Here is a 25444-nt window from a genome sequence, read left to right on the forward strand (position 1 = left end):
TTGCCTGGAGAAGCCCCATGGACAGAGGAGCCTGGTGGGCCACAGTCCACTGGGTCGCAAAGCATCGGACTAAACACCGCACAGCACAGTGTATCTACTAATCCCATCCTTCTAATTTATACCTCTTCCTTACACTTTCGGTAATCATAAGCTTGTTTTCTGTGGGTCTGTTTCTATGCCTGTGGGTCTATTTCTGTTTTGTAAATAAGTTCATTTGTATCTGTATTTTTTTTTTTTTCAGATTCCACATATAAGTGATATCACATGACATTTGTCTTTGGCTGGACTTATTTCACTTAGTATAATCATTTCTAGTCTACCCATGTTGCTGCAAATGACATTGTTTCATTCTTTTTATTACATATTTTTTGGCTGCGCCACGTGGCTTGTGGGACCTTCATTCCCCTACAAGGGATTGAACACGGACCATGGCAATGAAAACATCAAGGCCTAACAACTGGACAGCCAGATAATTCCCTATTTCATTTTTTTTATTTGCTTTTGATTTTTAAGAAGAATGAACATCTTTTCTTTTGTAATGGGAAAATCAAATAACGTTTGGAAAAAAGAAGTATTTCATACTCATTTCAAACAGCATAGGAAATCCCCACCTTCAATAAGACGTCTGATGGTCGATTTTGTACTATTTGAAAATAAACCAACTTTATTTGAGTTAGTCAATACCAATCAAGACCAGAAAACAAATTTATAACTGGTTCAGATTCATGAGGAAAACACTTAGCAATGTCTTCATTAAAAAGGAATTTTACATTATTAAGGCTTGAAAGCAAGTCCTGTTGTTTTATCACCACAGCTAAAGGTCTTGAGGAAAGTCAAGTGACCATCACTGGGAGTGTTTTTATAAAGTGAAATGTTTGATCTTTTATAAAAGCTAGGCTTCTTTGCTAAATTAGTTAACTCTCCAGCTTATAAAATGGGATAGCCAGGTGGTCAGGAAAGAAAGACAAGTTCAAACATCAGTCAGATATTTTATATTTTAAGCATATACATAGTCAATATCGCAAAATCTTTATACATAAATACCATAGATGACTGTATCCTTAAAATTATATTTTGCCAAAAAAGATTGCTTTCATAGAAATAGATTAACCCAAGCTCTACAGTGAGGCAATTTTTAATTTTTGTTTTGGTTGAGGAGGGGAACGTTGGATCCATTTCCTTAAGTAACATTAAGTAAGACTATGCACATTTTGGGTCATACCATGTCACAAAATGAAAGGATCCTGAAACTAAGCTGGGAGGAGAATATTGACAAAGGGAGAGGATGATGTATTCATAGGAGGGCATGTGTTGTTTGGATTACATGCCAAGAGCCGTGGATAGAAACCAATGGGCCGTGTGTGCTAGGAGGGTCCCAAAGCCAAGATGTGAACACTTCAGTCCTCACATCAGAACCAGGATGCTTCCCATGCACACTTCTTTTTCTAATGTTCCTGAGGCTTTTAAGTGTTATTTTTTAAAATAAGGAAGTGATCCCTTGGGAATCATTGAACTTATTTTAACCATGAGTTAATGCTGCTCATTCCAAGGAGAAGTCACCAGCATCTTGGTTCCCTCTGCTGCTGAACTGGCCTCCTGGCCCTTGGAAATAGGAGTCACAGACCTACCTACTGGATGTCCCCTGCCCCAAGACCAACTTAATTTCAGACACCAACTCTCACCGTTTTCTCCTGATGGAAAACTGGACACGACTGGGCGACTGAACTGAACTGAGACCTCTATCTTCCTGACACTGCCTCCTTTTTCATTCTGTTTGTCCAGACCTTGCTGATTTCTAGGATCTTAGATCTTCAGGGTCCATTCCAGATGTGATCCATTCTACAACCATTCTAAGATGCTTGATCTTGTCTTTCTGCAGAGTGGCCAGGGGGTACAGGTGTTACAAAGAGTTTCTGTTGTATCATTTGACAAATGCTAGAAAATTCAGCCCAGGAAAACTCATTCTTGGCATGGCCTCTTTCTAATCAAAAGATCAAGCATTTCCATGGCCCCACCAGCAAGATAAGTGAACACTGAAGACAGTATCATTTCTTGGGAAGATGAAACTAGTTTGGAGACCTGTGGTCAAACAACCCACTGGAGCGTGGGTTTCACTTTTCAACTCATGAGCTTGGTGCCAGGTAACTGTATCGTTTGTTCAAAACAAGACAGCCACACTCATACTGGTAACTCTGAAGTGTCAGGTAATGAAGCTGTGCAATAGAAGGAACTATGTGCTGGACCAGTCTAGATTTTACTGATCCAGCTCATCTTTTATAGCTGTTAAAATCTTATCCAATACACTCTCTCAGGGCAAGCTGAGAGGCCGGCAGGACTGAGAAGATGGGTAAATTCAACACAATTGTTCTGAATACGATTCTTATTTCTCCCTCTGCCTCACACTATGCTAACCCACCAAAAAAAAAAAAAAAAAGTGATGTGAAAACCAAAGGAGAGAAATAAATCTAGAGTAAAATAGAATCTCAACCCAAGTAAATCCCCTCTTACTGCCACTGAGATGCTTTTTGAGATATTGATATGCATGCCAGACCAATAACAAGGGTCACTTCCCATCTCAACACTCTGGAGTTCAGGGTCAAATTGCAGACCTTCAATACTCCCTGAGTTGATTCTGAGGACATCTGAGGACCTTTCCACACTGTGGCTGGGAGATGATATGCTGTGTACAGGACAAGGTTATGGCCAAAACCCAGGGAGACTGAAGGATGTGGAGAAAAATCTCTTTGGAAAAGAATCATCATAAGGCAATATTATTTAAAAATACTCTGATAAACCTCGTCATAGATGTTAAAGCTTTAAATCAATAGTTGGTTGCATCATATGGTAATCTGCTGCTGCAATAAATAGATATTCCTGGATTGAGTACCAGGAAATGTCATCCATCTACAACTCCTCTCCCTCTGTTAAATGGTTACGGTGGGGTCATATAACTGCTCCAACCCCACCCCTGGCCCTAATATGGTTACTGATATAAAACTAAGTCAACCACAGAAGGAACAGCTAGAACCAACAGTATTGATTTAGTTTGGCTTGTTTGTTTTTAAAGGCTGTGTTTAAAGACTTGCCAATTGCTGAATTCTGAATATCCAGTGTCCTCAGGGTTCAAAAACTCCTCTGTAGGGGCACTCTGCCTGGGGTGCTACTCTGCCTGGGGGAGCTTCTCTGCCTGGGCATCCTGCCATTTTCACCGTGGCTCACTGGCTGTGCCTCTCAGGTATACCTCAAGAACAGCACCTCTCTGGATCTCGGGAAAGTAAACTGCTTCTTAGATCATCGTACTTATGCTGTGATGTTCAGGGAAGGATCTCTGAGGACAACAGAATTTCACACTAATGAAAAGGCCTTTGGGATCATTTAAGCTTTCATCTCCCATGAGACCAACATGGGGCTTTTCCCTATTGTCAGAAGGATTGTTTCCTCATCAGTTCGCCTTTTCAAACATCTCCAGGGACAAAGTTAGCAGGGAGTCCTGCAAAGGTTCCCTTAGAGGAGGAAATGAATCCATTCTTTCTGCTTTTGAATGAAAGGTCTCAGGCTTATAGGATGCCCCACTGAGAAATGGCATCTTCCTCCCTGGGCTAAAGGGGACCCTCTGCTTCTTCCCCTCTGCTCTGATCACTGGGTCCCCTTTCTCTCCAGAGATCCCTGGAGGCAGGTAGGTCCAGATATTGCTTGGGTTAGAACCTCGTGATGTTTCTACAAGAAGGCCCCGTGCTGTCCTGCCCTCACTGAGCAGCGAGCCAAGTCCTGGGGCTTTCGGGCACTTGAGAGCCTCAGCCTCCATCAACAGGTAACACAGAAGGGAGGATTGTTGAAGGTAAGGGTCTGCGGCGGGTGGACTTTCTCCCAGGGCATTCATGGCAAGAGGGAGCTCATGACTAGTTCATTTTTCTTCGTTTCCTCTGCACAGTTTCCTGTGCTCAGGCAGGGTAAGCGTTTAAGGAGGTGAAACTCAAGGAGAATGACTACAGAGTGAAATGCTAGCTAAAACACAGCTTCCTCTTTTTCATCGGGCATTGGAATCAGACGGTAGGAAAATTTACCCAGATGCACGTGTATTTTTTCTTTGAGTTTAAACCACATGGTTTCCCAATCAGAAAGGCCCATGGACTTTCTTCCTAAGGTTCCACGATCAAGCCACCTCCTAAATGTATCTCTCACACATCAGAGGCTGCAGCTGAATCAGAGAGCACCCAGCTCACAGACCCACATCCAGGAACAACTTGAAGAAGCTGGAGAGTCATTTTTGGTCAATTGTTGGTATTTTGCTATGAAGATGGCAGCTACATGACATCACTGGTTCGAGACTTAGATCATAAGAGAAAAGATCTATCTAGAAGATTCCCAGGGAACACTGAGCCTCATACAAAGGTCTTCTTAGCCTCCTGCATCCATCCCCCCACCCCCCACACTCCCATCTGCTTTCTCAGAGACCAAAATTCAACCGTGGATAAACATAGTCAAACCCAGGCATGTAATCCCCAATGAAACCATTCCCATAAGCAAGCAAACCCCATGGCTGGTAGACCCCACGGGCCTTTTGGCATCAACACTCCTCCCCTCCCCTCCCCTCCCCAGGTACCCCAGTTTGGAATGGCATGCCAATTTCCCTTCCTGGCAAGGCCTGGACAGATAATAGAGATCAGCATCAAGCCAGGTATGTGATCACATCAGACTGTGCCCAGCACTGCAGAAAACTGAGACTGTCTGAAGTTGTTTTCCAGTCTGGCCTTCAGTGCCCGAAGTGACAATGCTAGAAAGTGCTGAGTGACTGGAGGTGTGTCTGCCACGTGCCCAGACCCACGTCTGCCCCATCCACTCTCTGTCTCCACTAACACAGCCATGCACCTCTTTCTAATAAGAACGAAGAGGGCGTTTGGCCTTGGAGTTACTGACAAAGAGGAGGGGTGGATAAGGACAGCATGTTATAGGTTTCTAATGCATCTCAGGAGATATTTCAATATTGGCAAAAGGGGCCAGTGACAATCCCACAGACAGGGTTCCCCCCGGCACCGACCCCCAAACACACGGAACCCAGTCCAGGTCGGAAAGGCTGACAGCTTGACCGTTTCTCTCTTTTCTGCTTGCGGGATTCCTGCCTGACCAGAGGGAGACGGCGCTGACTTTGGTCAAAGCCAGCGGGCGGGGGGGTTCCAAGGATGCCAGAGAGATGTGGCCTGATAGAGACAGAAGTTTCCAGAGGTGGCGTGGAAGAGAAGTGTGTGAAGCCAGAGTCCTTGGGGAGACGGTGGAGTCCTTCTGCAGCAGCGATGGGGCGAGACGGCCAAGTTCAGGATCGGCTGAGGCGCTTGGCCACGTCCGCATAGGCCAGCTCGATCTCGCTGTCGGCCGCGCAGGTGTTGGTGAACTCGTCCCGGGCGTAGGCGTTCTTGAGGTACCGCCACAGACCCGTCATCTCAGCCGGGAAATCGTAGTTGCGGTATTTCTTGGCCACAATCTGCAATAGAGATGGCGTTAAAGCGTGAAATAGATCACCAGGAAGTGTTGGTGATGTGGCAGCGTGAAATAGATCACCGGGAAGGATCAGTGATGTGGCCCTGTGTGTGCACAGCGGGAAGACCCTCCATGTGTCCCCCAGGGGCCAGCAGCAAGACACTTGTCATGCAAGGTGATGGTGCCGCCTTTTTAATGCAACACTATTTGATTTAATTATCATATGCTATTTTTTTAATTTTTGTTGTATTATAGTTTCCCAAGCAAGTATAATTTGTCCTCTGATCTAGTAATTCTGCTTCTAGGTATTCCTTTCCTTAGGAAATATCGTGAGTGTATAAGAAGATATAGTTTCTTGTAAACAGGACTGCAGGACTATTTGGAAATAGCAAAAAAAAAAAAAAAAGGTACCCAACACAAATGTCCAACAACACATGAATGGATAAATACGTTGTCATATATACATGCAGTGGCATACTGGAGAGCCATGAAAAATGAGGTTGCAGAGAAAATTCCAGGGACTTGAAGAACGCTTCAAGAGGCTGTTCAGTTGGAAGTACAGTATAAAGCATTAGGAGGAATATGTATGATGAGCAGAAGTATATACACCAATCTGTTAGCAGAAGATACGTCTGACTGATAGAATTGTAGACAACTATTTTCTTCCCCCATCCAGCCTTATCTACAGAAGGGAATGCAAAGCAAAAAAACATGCAAGTTAGATGCCGGAATGCATATGGAGCTTCAGGGTATGTGGAGGTGAACAGACGGTGATTCCTGTTCTTTCCCTCGACTGCCACACTCGGGGCTGTGGACCTGAGCCTTCTGGGGAAGTGGTGTTTGTATTGAAAGACAATAGCATAGTGGTTAAAAGCGTGGGCTCTGGATCCCAGATGACTAGATCTGTAATCCTGACCCCATTACTTGACAATGGTGTGATCTTGGACGAGCTACTTAACTTCTCTGAGCCCCAAATTCTTTTTCTCTAAAATGGAAATAATAAGATGACCTACCTTGGAGTAGTAAGTTATTTAATATACATAAAAGTCATCTGGGGGAGGTGCTGGCTTTAAGTGCTCAAGAAACATCATCTAATGTCAGAATTCATTGAGACCCACCACATCTTCTTTATCCGTCATCTGTCAATGGACATTCGGTTTGTTTCCATGTCTTGGCTATTGTATAGTTCAAGTTTTGATCATTCCAAACTCTTCCCTTTGCCCCCTGCCCTGAAGAAGGAACCACAAGGTACATATCGCCTCCCTAGTTCTTAGGTACTTAGCACTTCTTCATATTAAATTCTTTCGGTTAATATAACTGGTTTGGGGAGGTCAGTACCGAAGCCACCTGGCAGTGTCTGTCCATCCAGGATAGGTGTGGCCAATGAGCACAAGAGATGGGTTCAGGGTCCTTGGACAAAGCCCTGTCTTCACTGCAAGAGGAAGGGGCCCTGGGGCTGCCCACAGCCTTAAGAAGAGGCTGTCTTGGGTCAGGAGCAAATCTATGCAGGGGTGGAGGCTCCAATGAGGGAAGCAGCTTGAAACTGCCAGAGAGAATGAAAAAAGCCCACAGAATATAAATCGGTGCAGCCACTGTGGAAAACATATGAAAGTTTCTCAAAAAACTAAAAACAGAACCCCCATATGATTTGGTAATTCCACTTCTGAGTACATATCTTTAAAAAAAAAAAAGAAGAATACTAATTTGAAAAGATACATGCACCCCAATGTTCATAGAAGTACTATTTACAGTAGTCAAGACATGGGAGCAACCTAAATGTCTATCAACAGATGAATGGATAAAGAAGATGTGATACATATACACCATGGAATACTACTCAGGCATGAAAAAGAATGAAATTCTGCCATTTGCGACAACATGGATGGACTTAGAGAGCATTTTGCTAAATGAAATAAGTCAGACAGAGACAAAAAATGTATGTTACAATTTATATGTGGAATCTAAAAGAGAAAACTAGATACAGAGAACAGACTAGTGGTTACCAGAAGGGAAGGGCAAAACAGAGGTAGGGGATTAGGAGGCACCAGCTACTATGTATAACATAAGCTCTAAGTGTGTATTGTATAATACAGAGAATATAGTCAGTATTTTATAGTAGCTAAACATGAAGTATAGGCTTCCCTGGTGGTTCAGATGGTAAAGAATCTGCCTGCAATGCAGGTTTGATCCCTGGGTAGGGAAGATACCTTGGAGAAGGGAATGGCAACCCACTCCAGTATTCTTGCCTGGAGAATTCCATGGACAGAGAGAGGAGCCTGGTGGGCTATAGTCCATGGGGTCACAAAGAGTTGGACACGACCGAGTGACTTCCATACCACCATACATGGAGTATAGCCTTTAAAAATTGTGAATTACTGTTGTACCCCTGTAACTTATATTGTACATGAACTATACTCCAATTTTTTAAATGGAGAAAAGGAAAGAAAAAGAGCCATAATAAGGTCAAGACATCCATTAAAAAAAACTAATCCATGGGGTGGCCTTGAGTCTTTCGCTGCTGGAATTTATTTTCAGGTTTTTAAAGGATATAATTTGAACTGGGAAACAACAGAGACTCAACATATGAATTTATATTTGTGTTTGTATGTATAGCTCCCTTCCTGTTTGCTGCAGGGGCTAAACAGGTCCCTGTGCCACGTGAGGGTCTGGGGGGTGGTGGAGAACAAGGGTCTTTCGGGAGACGACAAGAGTCCCACATGCCCCTCCCTGCCCGGATCCATACACTCTGAGCTTGACCAGAGCTGGTTCTTTCCTCACATATTGGCTCGAGTTGGGAGATGAGAATAGGAGGCAGCCAGACAATGAAAGTTCAAACCAGGCTGTCAGCGAGCAGTGGGGCTGGAGCAACGCGGCCTCCAAGGACGCAGATAAAGCTGAAGGAAAGCCAATGAGAGAGAGGGAGGGAACGCACGCGGGAGAAGCTCTGACGTCAGCAGGAACCTCCATGCTCATGTTCTGAATTTGCTTTCATATGAAAACAGTTAGCTCCCCCAGCCCAGATTAAGTCTTGGCATCTGAAGCCAAACTGGAGGTCTGACTTGGCTCTCCTTTCATGCTTTCTGCACTTTAGAGGTTTGCCAGGGCTCTGGGCTCTGATAAGCTGGATCAGCAGAAATCCAAGGAGATGGGAAGCGAGGCCCAGCCTTTGTCCTTTTGTGGGTCATCCTCCTTCCGAACTCCAGCTCCTCCAAGTGAATGATGCACTGAACATCATCCAAGGATGGGCGTAACTGGGAGTCTAGTGCTGGAAGGAACTGGAGGAACCGGAGGATGAAGCATGGGGCCTGGGAGGCCCATTTGTCCACCTAATTGGACACGTGATTCTTGAGTGGGTGGTCCAACCATGTGTGACTGAGAGACGGGGAGGAAGAGAGGGGAAGAGGCGAGAAGGAAAATAATCATCCACACCTCTTCTTTTAGACATGAGAAAAATGACTTCCCCAAAGAGTAAAGGACTTGTCCCAGCTCCTGCTGCTGGTTGGTGGTGTCTCTTGGACAGCAAGGAGATCAAGCCAGTCATTCTTAAAGGAAATCAATCCTGAATATTCATTGGAAGGACTGATGCTGAAGCACCAATAATTTGGTCACCTAATGCGAACAGCCGACCCATTGGAAAAGACCCTGGTGCTGGGAAAGATCGAGGGCAGGAGGAGAAGGGAACAACAGAGGATGGGATGGTTGGATGACACCACCGACTCAATGGACACGACTTTGAGGAAACACCAGGAGATAGTAAAGGACAGGGAAGTTCGGCATGCTGCAGTCCATGGGGTTGCAAAGAGTCAAACATGACTGAGCGACTCAACGACAACAGAACTTGAGTTTCTGGACTTCTAGAATGGTGTTCTTCCCATGACCTCTGATAGTGTTACCGATAGAATCATATCACCCATAATGGTGCCACTTCGTCCTCAAGGAAAGAGAATAAAGGATGTTTGAAGGTGGGTTGACCGTGCAGTTATTAATAACTTCAAAGACAAACAGCTTGGACAGACTTACCAATCACCATTGGCTTGGCCCTGAACCCCAAAGTGTCTTCATATGAATGGATTGCATTTTCTCTGCCCATCAGCCCTGGCAAGCATGATTCCCTCCCAGGATCCAGCCCTGATGCATCCCTTGGGAGCACCAGGGCAAGCTCAGCTTATGTTTCAACTCCAGCTGATGTGTGCTCTGAATGAAGGGTTCTGATTTCCAGCTCAGGACATCAGCCGAAAACCAACAGGCAGATATCCAACTGATAAATGACTGCATCTGATTCTCCTTAGTGACAGGTGGAAAGAAACTGAGTGTCACAAGCTAGGTGATCAAATGGTCAACCAATGAGTGTTAATTAAAGGGCTACCATGTACCCACCATTAGGCTTGGACAAGACCTATCCTCACAGAGCTTTTGTCTGACTGAGACTGTAAGAGATCAACAGATGTAGAAAAAGAGAGCAGTCTAGCTCTATGATCCCACTGTCTTTTTCTCTGGACTGATGAGGGTCAGAAAAGGATGTGCTAGAAAACAAACTTATGGTTATCAAAAGGGATAGTGGGGGTAGGGGAGATAAATTAGGAGTTTGGAATTAACATATACACACTACTATATATATTAATAACATATCTAAACAACAAGGCCCTACTGTATAGCACAGGGAACTATATCTTATACTAACCTATAATGGAAAAGAATCTGAAAAACAACATATATACATGTATATGTTATAGTTGCTGTTATTTAGTTGCTCAGTCGTGTCTGACTCTTTGTGACCCCATGGACTGTAGCCCACCAGGCTCCTCTGTCCATGGGATTTCCCAGGCAAGAATACTGGAGTGGGTGGCCATCTCCTTCTCCAGAGGATCTTCCCAACCCAGGGATCGAACCCAGGTCTCGTGCATTGCCACCACGGAACCCCAGTTCAGAGAAATTCAGGGGACAAAACTGCTGTCTTCAAATGAGATGAAGAGAGCAGCCCTGTTCTGTGTTGTTCCAGAGAACCAAGCAAGCAGGGAGGCAGGTTTGGGCTCCATGTAAGGAAAGATGGCTCTTAATAACTAGAGCCGTCCAAAATGGTAGGGCTGGCTTGGTAGGCAGAGGGCTCTGTGTCATGAGAAACATGCAGTCACAGCTTCACTGAAGCCTGTCACAGACACACAGGAAGGGGTCCACTTTGGGATGGGAGATTGGGATGACTCAGAATTCCCCTCTTCTTTCCATTTCTCGGATCCTAAGGCTGGATAGGAAAGATTATTCTCTGTATCGACCATGATTGGGAAGCAATGGTAGCAAAAATAATTATCATTTCTTTGCAACCTCCAGCTTTTTAACTAGTAGAAGAGGAAGATGCTGTCTGCCTGCCCCAAGGAGTGGCTATAGGAAATCAAAAGGTGGGTCTGCCCACAAAGAAAACACGTATATGAGATCACGCTTAATAGAGATCATGAGGTAGTGGGTAGCCAGTGAAAACCTATGATGAAAAGGTAAGGAAGAGGTCTTTGGAGTGATAAGACTATACGTAACTACATATAATAGGCTTGCTGTTGTTTCATCGCTAACTCATATCCCACTCTTTTGTGACTCCAAGGACTGTAGCCCACCAGAGTCTTCTGTCCATGGGATTTCCTACGCAAGAGTACTGGAGTGGGTTGCCATTTCCTTCTCCAGGGGATCTTCTGGCCCCAGGATCGAACCCACGTCTCCTGCATTGGCAGCAGATTCTCTACCACTGAGCCACCAGAGAAGCCCTTACAACATGGCAGGCATTTTCAGGCCACATTTAGTCTCCCAACAGCCCTGGTTAGGCAGCACATGCCTGTGTAACTGGAGCTCAGAGGGGCTACACAGCTAGCATGCAGCAGAGGTTGACTTTGGGTCCCTGTTCACGAGATTTTCAAACTCCGATTCTCCATCAGCAGGCGGCCCTGTCCTTGTCTCATCCTCGCAAGAGACCCGGGCCTTCGATGAAGTGGATCTGGGGGGCACCCACAGGTAGAGCGCTCTTACCTTGACCACATGGAGCTTGGGCAACAGGTTGCAGTCGGCCAGGGTCAACTCGTCCCCATCCAGGAACTTGCGCCGGGAGCCCTTTTCATCATCCCCGCGAGTGTCGGCATCGATCTCCTCCGGCAGAGGGGTGTTCAGGTAGTCATCCAGCTTCTTCAGAGCCTTGGTCAGGCCTCGCTCAAGGGCTGGCATGGAACAGCAAGGGAAGTGTCTTTAGTCAACCTCCTTGCCACTGGATGCAGTCACGGGGACTTCAGGGTAAAGGAGCTTATCCAGAACCCTGTCTTATTAGTGCTCCCCACACACTAAAGAGCCTCTTGATGAAAGTGAAAGAGGAGAGTGAAAAGGCTGGCTTAAAACTCAACAGTCAGAAAACTAAGATCATGGCATCCGGTCCCATCACTTCATGGCAAATAGATGGGGAAACAATGGAAACAGTGAGAGACTTTATTTTTGGGGGGCCTTCAAAATCACTGCAGATGGTGACTGCAGCCATGAAATTAAAAGACGCTTAGACAGCATATTAAAAAGCAGAGACATTACTTTGCCAACAAAGGTCCGTCTAGTCAAGGCTATGGTTTTTCCAGTAGTCATGTATGGATGTGAGAGTTGGACTATCTTTAAAGCTGAGCACCGAAGAATTGATGCTTTTGAACTGCAGTGTTGGAGAAGACTCTTGAGAGTCCCTTGGACTGCAAGGAGATCCAACCAGTCCATCCTAAAGGAAAGCAGTCCTGAATATTCATTGGAAAGACTGATGCTGAAGCTGAAACTCCAACACTTTGGCCACCTGATGTGAAGAACTGATTCATTTGAAAAAACCCTGATGCTGGGAGTGATTGAAGGAGGGAGGAGAACAGGACGACAGAGGATGAGATGGTTGGATGGCATCACCGACTCAACGGACATGAGTTTGAGCAAGCTCCAAGAGTTGGTGATGGACAGGGAAGCCTGGCATGCTGCAGTCCATGGGGTTAAAAAGAGTCAGACGTGACTAAGCGACTGAACTGAACTGAATATGCACCAGAGAGAATCTGACAGCCAGTACACCATGCCATAGGGGAGTATTAAACAGCCTGAAAAAGTGAACCTTAACCAAACAGTAAACACTTGCTAATCCAGTTTTTTAAAAGATAACATAAATACAGAAATACAAGTATCAGGATATCTATCAAAGCCATTATAGTTCTCATCTCCAGCAGATACCATAATAATTATCAACTTTCATTTTCTTGTTTGGCTTAACCAAATTTTGCCAATATTCTGCAATTAATCCACATACTAATTTTGTAGGAAGAAAAGGCTATTAAATAAGGAAATAATAGCTATATAGACATCCTAGAACAGAGATAGGCACCAGATTTGGGGGAAGCCTTAGCCTTGGCTAACCCAACCTGAGAAGGAGAGGGGTCAAAGCTTCCAGGAAGACAGTACATAAGACAGTGAGTACCCATGTCCAGGGTTGCCCCAGAGAACCAGTGGATATCAAGGAGGCATCCTTGAATTTAATTTAGAGGGGCTGTTCTAAAGTGTTAGTCACTGAGTTGTGGCTGACTCGTTGCAACGCCATAGACTGTAGCTCTCCAGGCTTCTCTGTCCGTGGAACTCTCCAAGCAAGAATACTGGAATGGGTAGCCATTCCCTTCTCCAAGGGATTTTCCTGACCCAGGGATGGAACCCAGGGCTCCTGCATTGCAGGTGGATTCTTTACTGTCTGAGCCACCAGGGAAGCCCAGAGCAGTCTAAAATGGAAGGGCAAATAAAACAGGCAGTGGGCTCCCCCAGAAATGTGCAACCCTGGATGCATGGAAACCTGTCCCTCAAGGAGGGAACATCCAAGGGAAGATAATACGGCAGAAGGCTTTTCCAGCCTTGTCCCAGGGATTATCTGGCCAATAATTCATTCACATATAACAGCAGAACAGAGACTTCCCTGGAAGAAAATTTCTGAACTGAATAAAAAGGAAAACACAACATATCAACTTAAAAATTATATAAATATATTAAAGAACAGAGCAAAATACTCAAAGGAGCAGTTGTAGGATGTCACCATCACTCAGAGTCATTCTCTAGCCTAGAAACTGTCTACCTAGGCTCCGAGAACAAAGCCAGAGGAGACGGCCAGCCAAGTCACTGCATCTGCGTTATCAGTCCCAGCACTCCGCACCACCCACCGCCCCCCCGGCCCCGCACCCACCCCCAGGGCTGTTCTTTCCAGACTCTGGTTTAGAGCATGACACTGAGATGATGGGAATCAGGCTGGATGTTAATTCCAGCAGATGAAAGGGAGGAGTTGCCCCCAGAAGAAGAGCCCAGAGGGTTGTGCTCCTGTTCAGATTTTTCCCAAATGTGCCTGCTGTCAGCCCCTCCTCACGTAATCCATGTTTGTCAGAACCTTTGTCTGAGACAATGAAATGACACCAGCCCAAGATATGGCCACTGAACACTTACTGGAATGTTTGAAAACAGGCTGGAGGTTGGACGTGGCTTCTCAACACTTCCTTCTCCCTGGCGTGGCATTTGAACTTGGACTTCATCATCTGCTTTGTGTTTCCAGTTTGGGAGAAAAGACTGAGCAGGGCTGGGAAAAATGCTTGTATTCCCCTTAGTAATTGTCTAGACTGGGATGGGACTGCAGGCCTATTGAAGCGCACCAGCAGAGGGTGGATGCTCAACAGTACTTCTTAGCACCCCACCCCACCCCCACCCAAACAGCTGTGGTTTATATTGGGTCTGTTTGCTTCCACAAACCCTGCTGCCCCTTTCAGTTACGGAGATAATAACAAAATCTTGCTTCTAATGGAGAAAGGAACAATCAAATTGAATTCCTGTTGAACTGTGATGAGCTGATACCATCTGAGGGAACGAGGCGTGGGTAGGGTAGGAGACGTTGCAGGTTCTAACTCCAAAAGCCCCCCGGACCCCTGAGCTGGTACCTGCCCGAGTGCCCAGGCTTGGAAACATTGTGAAATTTGGTAAGAGAGTCTTAGAACAGCAACTGAAGCTCATTAGGGGGATGATTCTGGAGAAATTTAAACTCTCTCTCCACCAATTTCTCAAGGTGGACGGGTAAAGTTTGAGAACAGCCAGGGTCATTGCCTTCAGTTCAGTTCAGTCGCTCAGTCATGTCTGACTCTTTGCAACCCCATGGCCTGCAGCACACCAGGCTTCCCGTCCCTCACCAACTCCTTGAGCTGATGTCCATCAGGTCAGTAATACCATCCAACCGTCTCATCCTCTGTCATCCCCTTCTCCTCCTTACGTCACAGCTATGACCTAATTGCCTTACGTCACAGCTATGACCTCATTGCCTTACGTCACAGCCATGACCCACCGTGTAACACACCACGTCCGGATGCTCTGAGGACGTGCTGTGTGTATCAGTGCATCACTCCTGTTTGTGCGTTTTGATCAGGAATGTGAAGGTCAGAATTGGAGACAATCATGGTAGAAAGAAGAGGAGATGAAGCTGCAGAGAGGGCCCACGTGACAGAACTATTCTTGCATTTAAATTCTGACCCCTCCCAGGGTAAGTTGTAGGGCTTTCCAGGTGGCAGAGTGGTAGGAGACATGGGAGACGTGGGTTCAACCCCTGGGTTGGGAAGTTCCCCAGGGGAAGGAAATGACAACCCACTCCAGTATTCTTGCCTGGAGAATTCCATGGACAGAGGAGCCTGGCAGGCTTCACCTCATGGGGTCTCAGAGTCAGACAAACGACTGAGCACACACACCTAAGGGTGAGTTTACTGTGATGCTGCTGAGGCAAACACTCCAAGGCTCTGAACATGACTTTTCAAATTCCCTATTTATTGTATTGACTTTCTACTCCACAAACTCTGGAAATGTCCCTGATCCTGGCACTTTTGAAGTGTGAGAGTGGGCAAGTTCCTCAACCCCTCTGAGTATCACTTTTCTCATCTCAACTATGGGACTAAAGATCTCTTATAAGGCCAGTGCGAGGATTAACTCGGCCAATGCAGGGAAAGTGCACCATCCAATACCAGGCTCCTATTAGGATATCAGTTACTGACAGTTACTGCTGTAGTGTTAGCAAACCGGGCAATCATCCTGCTCTCTGCCCCTCAGGCCACACCCTTGGTCAGTATGAAGTGAAGTGGTGAAGTGAAAGTCACTCTGTTGTGTCCGACTCTTTGCGACCCCATGGACTATACAGTCCATGGAATTCTCCAGGCCAGAATACTGGAGTGGGCAGCCTATCCCTTCTCCAGAGGATCTTCCTGACCCAGGAATTGGAGGCAGATTCTTTACCAACTGAGCTATTGGTCAGTATATCCCTCAACAATCCAAGGTGCACCAGAGCTCGAGACAGCCTAAGGTCCAATTCTGAACCCCAGTACTGAAAGGAAGAAATCGACAGCTTGGAGCCTGGCTTCTCTTACTGACCAAATGTCCAGCCACGGTCCTGTCCCTTAGCCTCCCTTGGGATCCTTCTCGGTGACAAGCCATGTTGAGAGGCAGGGCTGGGGGGAGCTAGACTCACATGCTTGCATGCCAACACGGTGCTGTGTTACCGAATGACAAAGGCCAGCACTGATATGCTCTCTGCCAGTTCTTTGCTCTTCTACCTGCCAACTCATTCATTCCCCTGACTCTGGCTCAATCTGGCCTCTATAGAGTTTAATGATCTTTTTTGGCTGACAGCACCCAGGTTGTGAAACTGTTGCTGTTGAACTTTCTGCTCTGGTGAGAGTGAAGGGGATGTGAAAGAAAGCAGAGCGACAAGATGATGTTAATTCCTTCCGTGTTGGCATCTGAAACTCTCCCTCCAAGAGACTTCCTCTGAGAAGAGGAAAGGGGGAGCAGAAGGGAGGAGGGGGGATCCCTTCGACAGCAGCAAGCCAGCCTAAAGCCAGGAGACCCCAAGACCCCCCGACCACTAACGTCCCAGGCACTTGATGGATCTCCAGTCCTTGAACGGCTTTCTTCCCCTCTCCACCCCGCCCTTCCTGTAAGATTTATTCTGTACCACACACAAACGCACTGCATAAAATATGTGATGAGGAAACAAGGGGAATAGTTCATAAATATTCTCAGCCATATGCAAACAATCTCAAATTTATTTTTCTCTTTCTTAAGGAGGGGAAAAAAAAATCCACCCATTCCATGATCACTTCCAGATTCATTGAGGTTGATATTACATAAGACCCAATATTGTTTTCTCGTTGTAGAGAAATAATGACTTGGAAACTGCAATTTGAGCTAAGAAAATAATATACTCTTACCCGGGCATGGAGGCTGAATGGAGACCAGGGAGCCAAGACTCAGCCTCCAACGAGCTCTTGCAAGCGTGGCTCAGCCCTGCTTTGAGGCATGCTTTGCTGACATGCTTTATGCAGCAGGGGTACCGAGGAGCAAAAAGGGCCGTGCAGACCCCTGGGGGCTCAAAATTCACCTGGAGCCACGCAGACGTCGCAGGTGAAAGGACTGTGGACCCGGATTGCTCTGTTCTCAGTCTCTCATATGCGGATTTTCTCTGGCATGCGAGCTTGCAGATAGAGGACAGCCAGGGGTCCACCTCTGACCATCGTCTGCAGCCTGAATGGGGGTCTGTTCACCTCTGCTGTGGAGAAGACGGTGCTCACTGGGAGCTGGTCCCACGTCCCGGTACCTGCGCCCTACTGCGTGCCTTTCACTGCTCGAAGCCTACTCCCCAGCACCAGTAAGAAAAACACTGCTGTTCTGAAGTGGAACAGGGCTGTTTACACCACCGACCATTTAAGTACACAGCGAAGCTACTGAGATGAGAGCTATTATTCATTCCCATTGAACAGATAAAGAAATTGAGTCTCAGTCTCATCCAAGGCACACAGGCCTGTGCCCGCAGGTTGTTCAAACGACTCCCGGGATGTACCATGAAGAACATACCTGGTTTTGTTTTTAACCACTCTGGTCTTCCTTACAAGCTCCCAACCCTTGGGTCATGGGAAAACCACAGCACTAATTTAGTCCATTTTGGATTAGAACCTAGTAGATGTAATAATCAAAATAGTCCCTCTAGAGCATAAAATAGTCCCTCTTTTGCATAAAAATGCTCAGTTTCGCAGACAGCCTCCCTCTCCCTGGCTCTTCCCCCTGAGTTAATGAGGAGGGTGGGGGAGGAGGCTCCTGGGACCTCCCAGCACAGGGGCGACAGAAGTCCTGGGGTCTGCTGTGTGGAAGGCTGGGGCTACCTACCACCGGGCCTGGGGCTCTTCTCAGTGATGCTGCCCCTTCACGTCCTTCCAGACTTACCATGGGGATATCGACCTTCCAGTGGTGGTAACAGATGGGATGCTAGCCTCTGTCCAGAACTTTCCTTGAGAAGGATACCCAAGCATAGCACCCTGCGAGGCTCTCCAGACACATCTCTAGCTCCCTCTCCTCCTTCATCCCCCAAACCCCTGTCTCATTTCCATTTCCTCTGTCAGAGATTCCATCAACTACAGAGCAGCAAGCCCCCGTGAGTGTTGATTCCTCCAGGCCTAATTCTTAACGTGCTAACTTTGAGAAATAAAGGCCATTCAGAATGTTTTAAGACAACAGCTTGGCTTACAAGGCTACTGTCTTTTACAAACGTTATTTTGAGTAACAGAAGCTCAATACTGAATTTTTTTTCCTCTTTCTTAGAATTCCTTCTATAGAACCCTAATCTCTCTTGAAGCTGATGGCTAGGACATATTAGAATCATGTACCCAGGAAGACAAAAAGAAAAATGTTTTCAAAATAGTAGTCTTATTATATGACTTAGGAGCAAAACCAGGATTTAAAACAGGGGCTGTTGGATTCCAAAACTTAAACTTCTTCTACTCTGCAAGGCCATCTCTGGGTGCCAAGGATGGGCCCACAGCTGCTTGGGGGTCCATTCAGACTTGCATCTTCCCACCATGCTGCAGACCATTCTCATATCCCCTTATCCCTGACAAGAGCATGGCTGTCAGGGTATCATTCCTCATGTCCTAGCTTCAGCATACACACTGACTGTGTGTACGCTCAGTCCTGTCTAACTCTCATGTGACCCCATGGACTGTAGCCCGCCAGGCTCCTCTGTCCATGGAATTTTCCAAGCAAAAATACTAGAGTGGTTTGCCATTTACTACTCCAGGGGATCTTCCCAACCCAGGGATCAAACCTATGTCTCTTGTGTCTCCTGCACCGGCAGGCAGATTCTTTACCACTGGCGCCACCTGGGAAGCCCAGCTAATTGATACCATATTTGCACTCTGCTATTAATGGCTTGATGTTAGCTATTATCGTTGGTGCTCTCAGCTACCATGATTGAATCTAGAAGGAGTTATCTCTGAAGATGGAGCCTACCAGGATTCTTCACTTCATTCCTCATTAACAATAGCAACTCTGCCTGTGCTCAGGGCCAGTGCTGTCCCATTGCCTGAGTAAGAGCAAAACATCTGGGTGAAAAGAGAAGTCCATTTGGGTTTTGCCTATGAAGGAAGACATATCTAGATATTGAGAAATACCTGGAGGATTGAGAAAAGTGAAAGTGAACGTTTGAGTCACTCAGTCACATCTGACTCTGCAACCCCATCGACTGTAGCCTGCCAGTCCATGGAATTCTCCAGGCCAGAATACTGGAGTCAGTAGCCATTCCCTTCTCCAGGGTATCTTCCCAACCCAGGTGTTGAACCTGTATCTCCCACATTGCAGGCAGATTCTTTACCATCTAAGCCTGAATGAAGGTTTTACTTTTCATCTTGTCATTTGAGAGCATGTTGATATAAAGGATGCAAAAAGAAATATGCAGCTGTGGTTTGAGGCACACCACAGCAGAGATGCTTCTGGCTATCACATATTCTTGGAGAGAAAATACAAAGATGGCGACACCTTGTTGATAGTTTTAAGCATGAATGAAAACGTGGTGGGAACAAGAAAAAAATCAAATAGACTGTTCTATCGCTTCTCCCTTGCCTTTTGGAGAAAGCAGGTTTTCTTTAGAAACTGAGAGAGGTCAGATTGCTCCTATGAGATGCCCAAAGGCCAAAGATCAAGGAGAGAGGAGGAGGCTGGAACAGCAGAATGGTCCAGGAGAGTTGTGAGGGGTGGGGGAAGAGTGGATGTGCAGAAACGTGGATGCTATCATAAAGAATGCAATTTTGAGGAGAGACAAAGATATTCTAAGGGGTGTTTAGGACTTTCAGCTTTGTGATGGACAGTGTAATTCCCTCCCACTAAAAATATCCTATGTAAGGATCCACATTCATTTTCCAGGTTTGGGGATTAGAATCACGTAGCTTGTTTCTGTTGCAAAAGTTCTTAAAGAGAGTAAGACTGCCCAGTTATATTGGGGTTACATGAGTATGGATGACCCCATAGAGGTAAAATTATAAAACAGGCAGAAACTGGGGGCCATACCCTCTGATCCACAGTGACCTTTCTAGAACACAGAGCAGGTAAGAGGTGGCTGATCCCCTCGTTCTCTTGTCTCTTAAAGCTGTATCTCTGGGACTTCCCTGGTGGTCCTGTAGCTAAGACTCTGCATTCCCAACGCAGGGGTCCTGGTTCCATCCTTGTTCAAGAAATAGATTCCACATGCCACAACAAAGACTGAAGATCCCGTGTGCCCCAACTAAGACCCGGCACAGTCACACATACATACATACATACACACATATTCATCTATAGGTATATATATATAAGGCTTTCCAGGTGGTACTAGTGGTATAGAACTCGCCTGCCAATGCAGGAAACTGAAGAGACATGAGTTCGATTCCTGGGTCAGGAAGATCCCCTACAGGAGGGCAAGGCAGCCCACTCCAGCATTCTTGCCTGGAGAATCCCACGGACAGAGGAGCCTGGCGGGCTGCAGTCCATAGGGTCACAAAGAGTAAGACACGACTGAAGTGGCTGGGCACTGGCATGTATATATTAGGTGTATCTACGGAGGGTCCCTAGGCCACACTGAGCTAGAAATGGCATCAGGGCTGGCTTTCCTTCATGCTTGCTGGGCCCCTCTCTGCTGTGCCTGGGCTGACTGTTGGCAGGTCACTGGTGTCATCAGGGAAGGGACAGACAGAGTCTGGGTCAGAGGCTGTCAGACAGCCCCACACCAGTCTCCCCAAGAAGGCTTGCCATAACAGGCAGAAGCAGGATGCCCAGCAATTCTAGTGTTCAGGAGACCTGAGCAGGTTTGACTCCTGCCACTGGTTCTGCAGAATCCAGTGCATGATGGGACTTAGAGATCATCACTATTATTATTACATTATTACGGCTATAGAATGTAAGTTTATGAAAACATGGAGCAAGGAGAGGCTGAGTGAAAGATTAAGAGCAACAGATCAACTCAAGGCAGAAGCGGGGTGTCTGAAGTGATGCTCATCCAATCACCCCAGAACTTCCCAGGTCCAAGGAGAGTGAGGGGAGCCTAGAAGGTGAAGCCCACTCCCACATGCCCCTACATGCTCAGTACCCCAAGTCGCCTGGGATCATCTCCTTGGATTTAGCCTTGTTCTCTCTGGGTGTCAAATTTTCTTGGTCTGATAGTTTGGAGAATCCACGTTTACTTTGGCATCAGACCAGGGAAGAGTGGACTTGGCCTCACGGGGAGGAAGATGCTGTCAAATTGGCTCTGTCTGTGACAGGCTCATAGATGGGAAACAGTTCCCGGGCCCTCGTCTTTAGGTGCTGGTGAAAACAGGAAAGGTAAAAAGATGGTGGTTTACGAGAAAGAACCATAAACTTCAGCAGACCCCTGCCGTCCTCTCGTGTGGCATCAGCTGGGTTTGGGAAGAGTCTGCGGCTCAGGCTGCCATGAGTATTATTTGCCGGTTCTAGGAAGGATTGGGGCCTTGAATGGGAGAGAGTTGAAATGACAGACTCCTATGGTTCTTCCAATAAAAGGCCAGTAAATAACTCTCTACCCCCAAGGCAGGATTCAGCTCTAATCATGATGGTGGGTTGGGATCTAGGACATCATTGCAGGCTTCCTAGCTCCCTTTGGTGCAGAGAATCACCTAGTGAACAGGGCATTTTCTGATAGATTTCTAAAGAATGCCGAAGGATTGTCCTTGAGAAGAGACAGCCCCTCCATATAGCTTCCTCCTCAAGCCCTGTAGGGGATCATTGTGATTTATACAGCTCCACAAATCAACTTTATGTTTGCCTTTTGTTCCAAAGTATTATTCCCAATAACAATAAACAAAGACAACAAATATTTTTCTTTAAGAAATACAAGTCTTTGCCAATTACTGTTCATTGTTCAGTTGCTAAGTCGTATCCGACTCTTAGAGACCTCATGGACTACAGCATGCCAGGCTTCCCTGTCCTTCAGTATCTCCTGGAGTTAGCTCAAACAAATTATTTATTAGGCTGTGTTTAAAACACAGGAGTGGTAGAGCATTTAGGACAATCCAACATGCCTTTCATAAGCTATGATTTAAAAGTACGAAGGGAGGTATGGATCACAGAGACAATTCCAGATTCAAATCATCTGCTGCATCTCCTAAAAGCCACAGTAAATTTGAAGAGAAGGATTATCACTTAGCTCCTCACATATAGGTTTCCTTGTGTGAACACAGTCTGTACCATGTAAACACCCCAGATGTTTATTTATGAACAGGAGGAGAGAGACAGAGAAACACTGAATAAAGAGAGAGCCAGCCGAAAAGGAAAACTGCGGGAATTCACCAGGGAGGGGAAAAAACGAGCTGGAGCCGCCCGCAGAGAATGTGGTCCCCATTAGGGAGCCTGGCCCAGACGTTTGCGATGGGGATGTGGCTCCCCCTTCTGGCCGCTCCTTCAGCAAAGAAAACTCCCGCAGAAAACTCCTGTTTTCTATTAGGCTTTCCAGAAACTCATAAATGGTTGTAAACCCCATTGTGCTAATAGGAAGAGCAACATAAATGCTGACTGAAGCTATTAATGCTGGTTGTAGTTTATGCGGTGGATTGAATCAGGCTGAAAACGGGGAGTATTTTTACGGTGACTTTCTAACAGGTTATTTTTAAGTATCAGGCCATAGATTCGGTGGGGTGCTGATGTTCAGACATTTGGAATGAACTTCTCAAGGGGAGTCTAACTTTCTCGGTCATCTGTTCCAGAGTTTAGACCTAGAGACTTTGCTTTTCAACTTTCAAACCCCTCCAAACAGGCTGAAATTATTTAACCGCCCTCTGCCTTCTTCATCCTCAAATAGCAACATCTTTTACGTAAGAGCCATTAGCAATTTAAAAAACGGCCAGAGTGCTATCATAGCTCTCTATTTAAATATTTGTTGGTTCTAGTCATTTTGTGACTATCCTATAATAGGTTATATAGTTGGTCCATTCTTTGATTTGTCAAATAGGTTTCTATGGAGCGCCCTCTATGGGCAAGGTTTGGAACTCCTAGTCCCCCAAGGATTGCTGAATTAGGACTTCAGCTGTAAAGCTGGGATTGTTGGGCATTTACAGCGACATATAATATGCGGTAGTTGTTCAATCAGTATTTATTGTTTTATGAGTTGATTTGATCCCAGTTTCCTAAATGACCTACCCAACCCTTATTCAACAACTCAGTCTGAAAAAAGTAGAAACCCTTGTTCAATAACCCAGTTGAACGTTTTCCATAACAGACTATATTAAAGATCCTGTGCACAGACCACAGGACCAGTTGCCTAGGTTGGTATCCCGGATTGGCCACGTACTAGCTTAACCTCTTGTGTCTCAGTTTCCTCATCTGCAAAACAGATCACAGCATGGTACACCTTACAGGCTGGCCGTGAATAACACCTGCAGAAGTCTCGGGCTGGTGCTCGGCATGCAGTCAATGGTTGTTATGGACCATGTGTGATAATGCTGATATATAAGGACCAAAGCCACAAAACACCTAATAAATTCTTAGAGTTGCAAGGAAAAGGACTGCCAGATAAATATTGTGCTTGACCGGTCCTTTGCCCTGAGGAAGTCCCACCGGATGAATCAGGTAGAGTTCCTTTCTGTGTGTTCAGCTGATCCTTTCACTCTGACTCTGCTGCCATGACCACAGTTGCACCAGAGTAAGCCTTCTCCTTAGCAGTCATGCAATGGGGCAAACTTAAGAGCTTAAGTTGAGGCAGGGGTTGCGGATGACCGACACTTTTGCAGAAGTTGCCAGATTCTGCACAATGACACCCTCCCCTCCCTTACTCAGAGAAGATCTCTGGGTGCCCACTGCTGTCCCCCAATATGGATTACATTAGGGGGAGAAACTATCCCCTGGGCATTATAACTTTTACTAAACAGCTTTTACTAAACGAGTCTTACATCTTCTAAAGTTTGAACCAAGAGTGTCTCAGATTAAGTGTGCAATTTTATACTTCTGTTTCCTAAAATCTAAGTGGAGTAATGATTCAGATTTAGTCAAGCCCAAGGGAGAATTTGAAATAGTATGCCTTTTTTTGGCACGGCTAGATCAGATATTTTCACTGCCGCTTTTTTTTTTAATCATCTTAAGTTGAAAGTAGATTATATGCAAGAGTTCACTTTTACCGTCTTTGTTACCAAGAGAACCCAGATTTGTTCAGAGTAGCAACAAGCTGGGTCACAATTATTTTTTTCCAGACCCCCAGACTAGGGGAAGCCAAATGATCAAGTTCTTCCCAACGATATACAAGTGGAAATTGACGGATATGCTTCTGAGAAAGAAAAGACAAGACACAGCTAGCCCTGCCTGGAACTCAGATGTAATGTCTGGAAGTGGAGCAACTATCTTGTGACATGAGGATGTGAGTCACACACTCAAGATGGAGAATCAGATGCTCCAAGGAGCTGGATCCATGATTTCTTAAAGAACTACAACTGCCTGGAACTCTCTCCTCTCTGGATTTTTTGTGATGTGAGAAAGGCAAACACCTATTAAAAAGTAAACATTTATAAAAATTGCTTAGATTAGAGCAGAGCATGGCATATAGGAAAATGCTACATAGGTTTTTTCACTATGTAAAAATGGCATAAATATTTGATTAGCTTCTGTGATCAGGTTTCTATTATATGCAGCCAAATACAACCTTTGCCAGCACACATATTGCCAATATTTCATTATTACATTATTATTTTAGCACCTGGGCAGTGCCTGGTACTGAACATGTGTTCATTGTAAGAACAAACTATTTAGTGGGGTTTGAGGAAAGATGAGAGGCCCTAAAATGTAACTCTATACATCTCCCTATGCTTATGCAATGGGCCTCCTGTCCTCAGAGAACCTATGATGGTTGCTTTCTCTGCGTGATGAGAGTGCTTGGTTTCTGGAGGATGGATGCAGGGATTCCATTTGTTTGGCCTGGCGTGCCCTCCTGCAACATCATCAGAGCCAAATGAGAAGCAGAGGCCACCACCAACCTGCACCCCTCTGCCAAGTGACACAGGCAGAACGGAGACCAGGGCCAGACCTGGGCAGAGTGCCGAGAAAGCTTGCTTTGCCATCCCCACCACGGAAACAAAACATGGATAACTGGACGCAAACACCAATGGGCATGTGACCATCAGAGTCAGACCTGGGTGCGGGGGCCTGAGAAATCATGAAGTGGGATGCTCTCCCATGGAACTTTCAGGAGTGGAAGGGGTTCTGGACAGGGGCACAGGTAAACTCATGACTTACTATGATCCAGATCACTAAATGCTTCTTCGACTACGGGTTCCTAGAAAAATAAGGTGTCCCCTGGTTTCTGGCTGGAAGAACACTAGAATTCAGTCTGGTGTGTTTACTCTTCTGATTCTTCATGACGTTTCACCTTTAACACCAAATATAGTGTTCCTTGAATGTAGTTTCAAAACTGAGAGTGACAAGAAAAATATCATTTAAGCCAACACTACCACCGCCACCATCACACTGACAGTCTTCGTGAGGGGAACTGTTCAGATTTTTACACTCTGATTGATTAGTTTTAAATGCAGTTCTTTTTTTTCCCCCTACCATTTGACTGGATTTAATACAACAGAGGTTATATAAGCCTTACATGTTCTCAGCTGAGCGACAGTTCTAGCCATAGAGC

General features: G+C 45.8%; 1 protein-coding gene across 2 annotated transcripts in view; it reads right to left on the minus strand.

The window, feature by feature from the left end:
- Positions 1 to 636: 636 nt before the first annotated feature.
- The window catches only part of CLIC5 (chloride intracellular channel 5), a 170546-nt gene continuing 145738 nt past the window's right edge, over positions 637 to 25444 (minus strand). For both annotated transcript variants that reach the window (XM_019985646.2, XM_070778064.1), the window contains exons 5-6: positions 11485 to 11669; positions 637 to 5479 (exon numbers count right to left, since the gene is read on the minus strand). In XM_019985646.2, coding sequence (XP_019841205.2) covers positions 5312 to 5479; positions 11485 to 11669 — 353 coding nt within the window. In that variant the 3' untranslated portion in view covers positions 637 to 5311. The remainder of the gene's footprint in view (positions 5480 to 11484; positions 11670 to 25444) is intronic.

This window comes from Bos indicus, chromosome 23, assembly GCF_029378745.1.
Source record: "Bos indicus isolate NIAB-ARS_2022 breed Sahiwal x Tharparkar chromosome 23, NIAB-ARS_B.indTharparkar_mat_pri_1.0, whole genome shotgun sequence".
Classification (NCBI taxonomy): Eukaryota; Metazoa; Chordata; class Mammalia; order Artiodactyla; family Bovidae; genus Bos; species Bos indicus.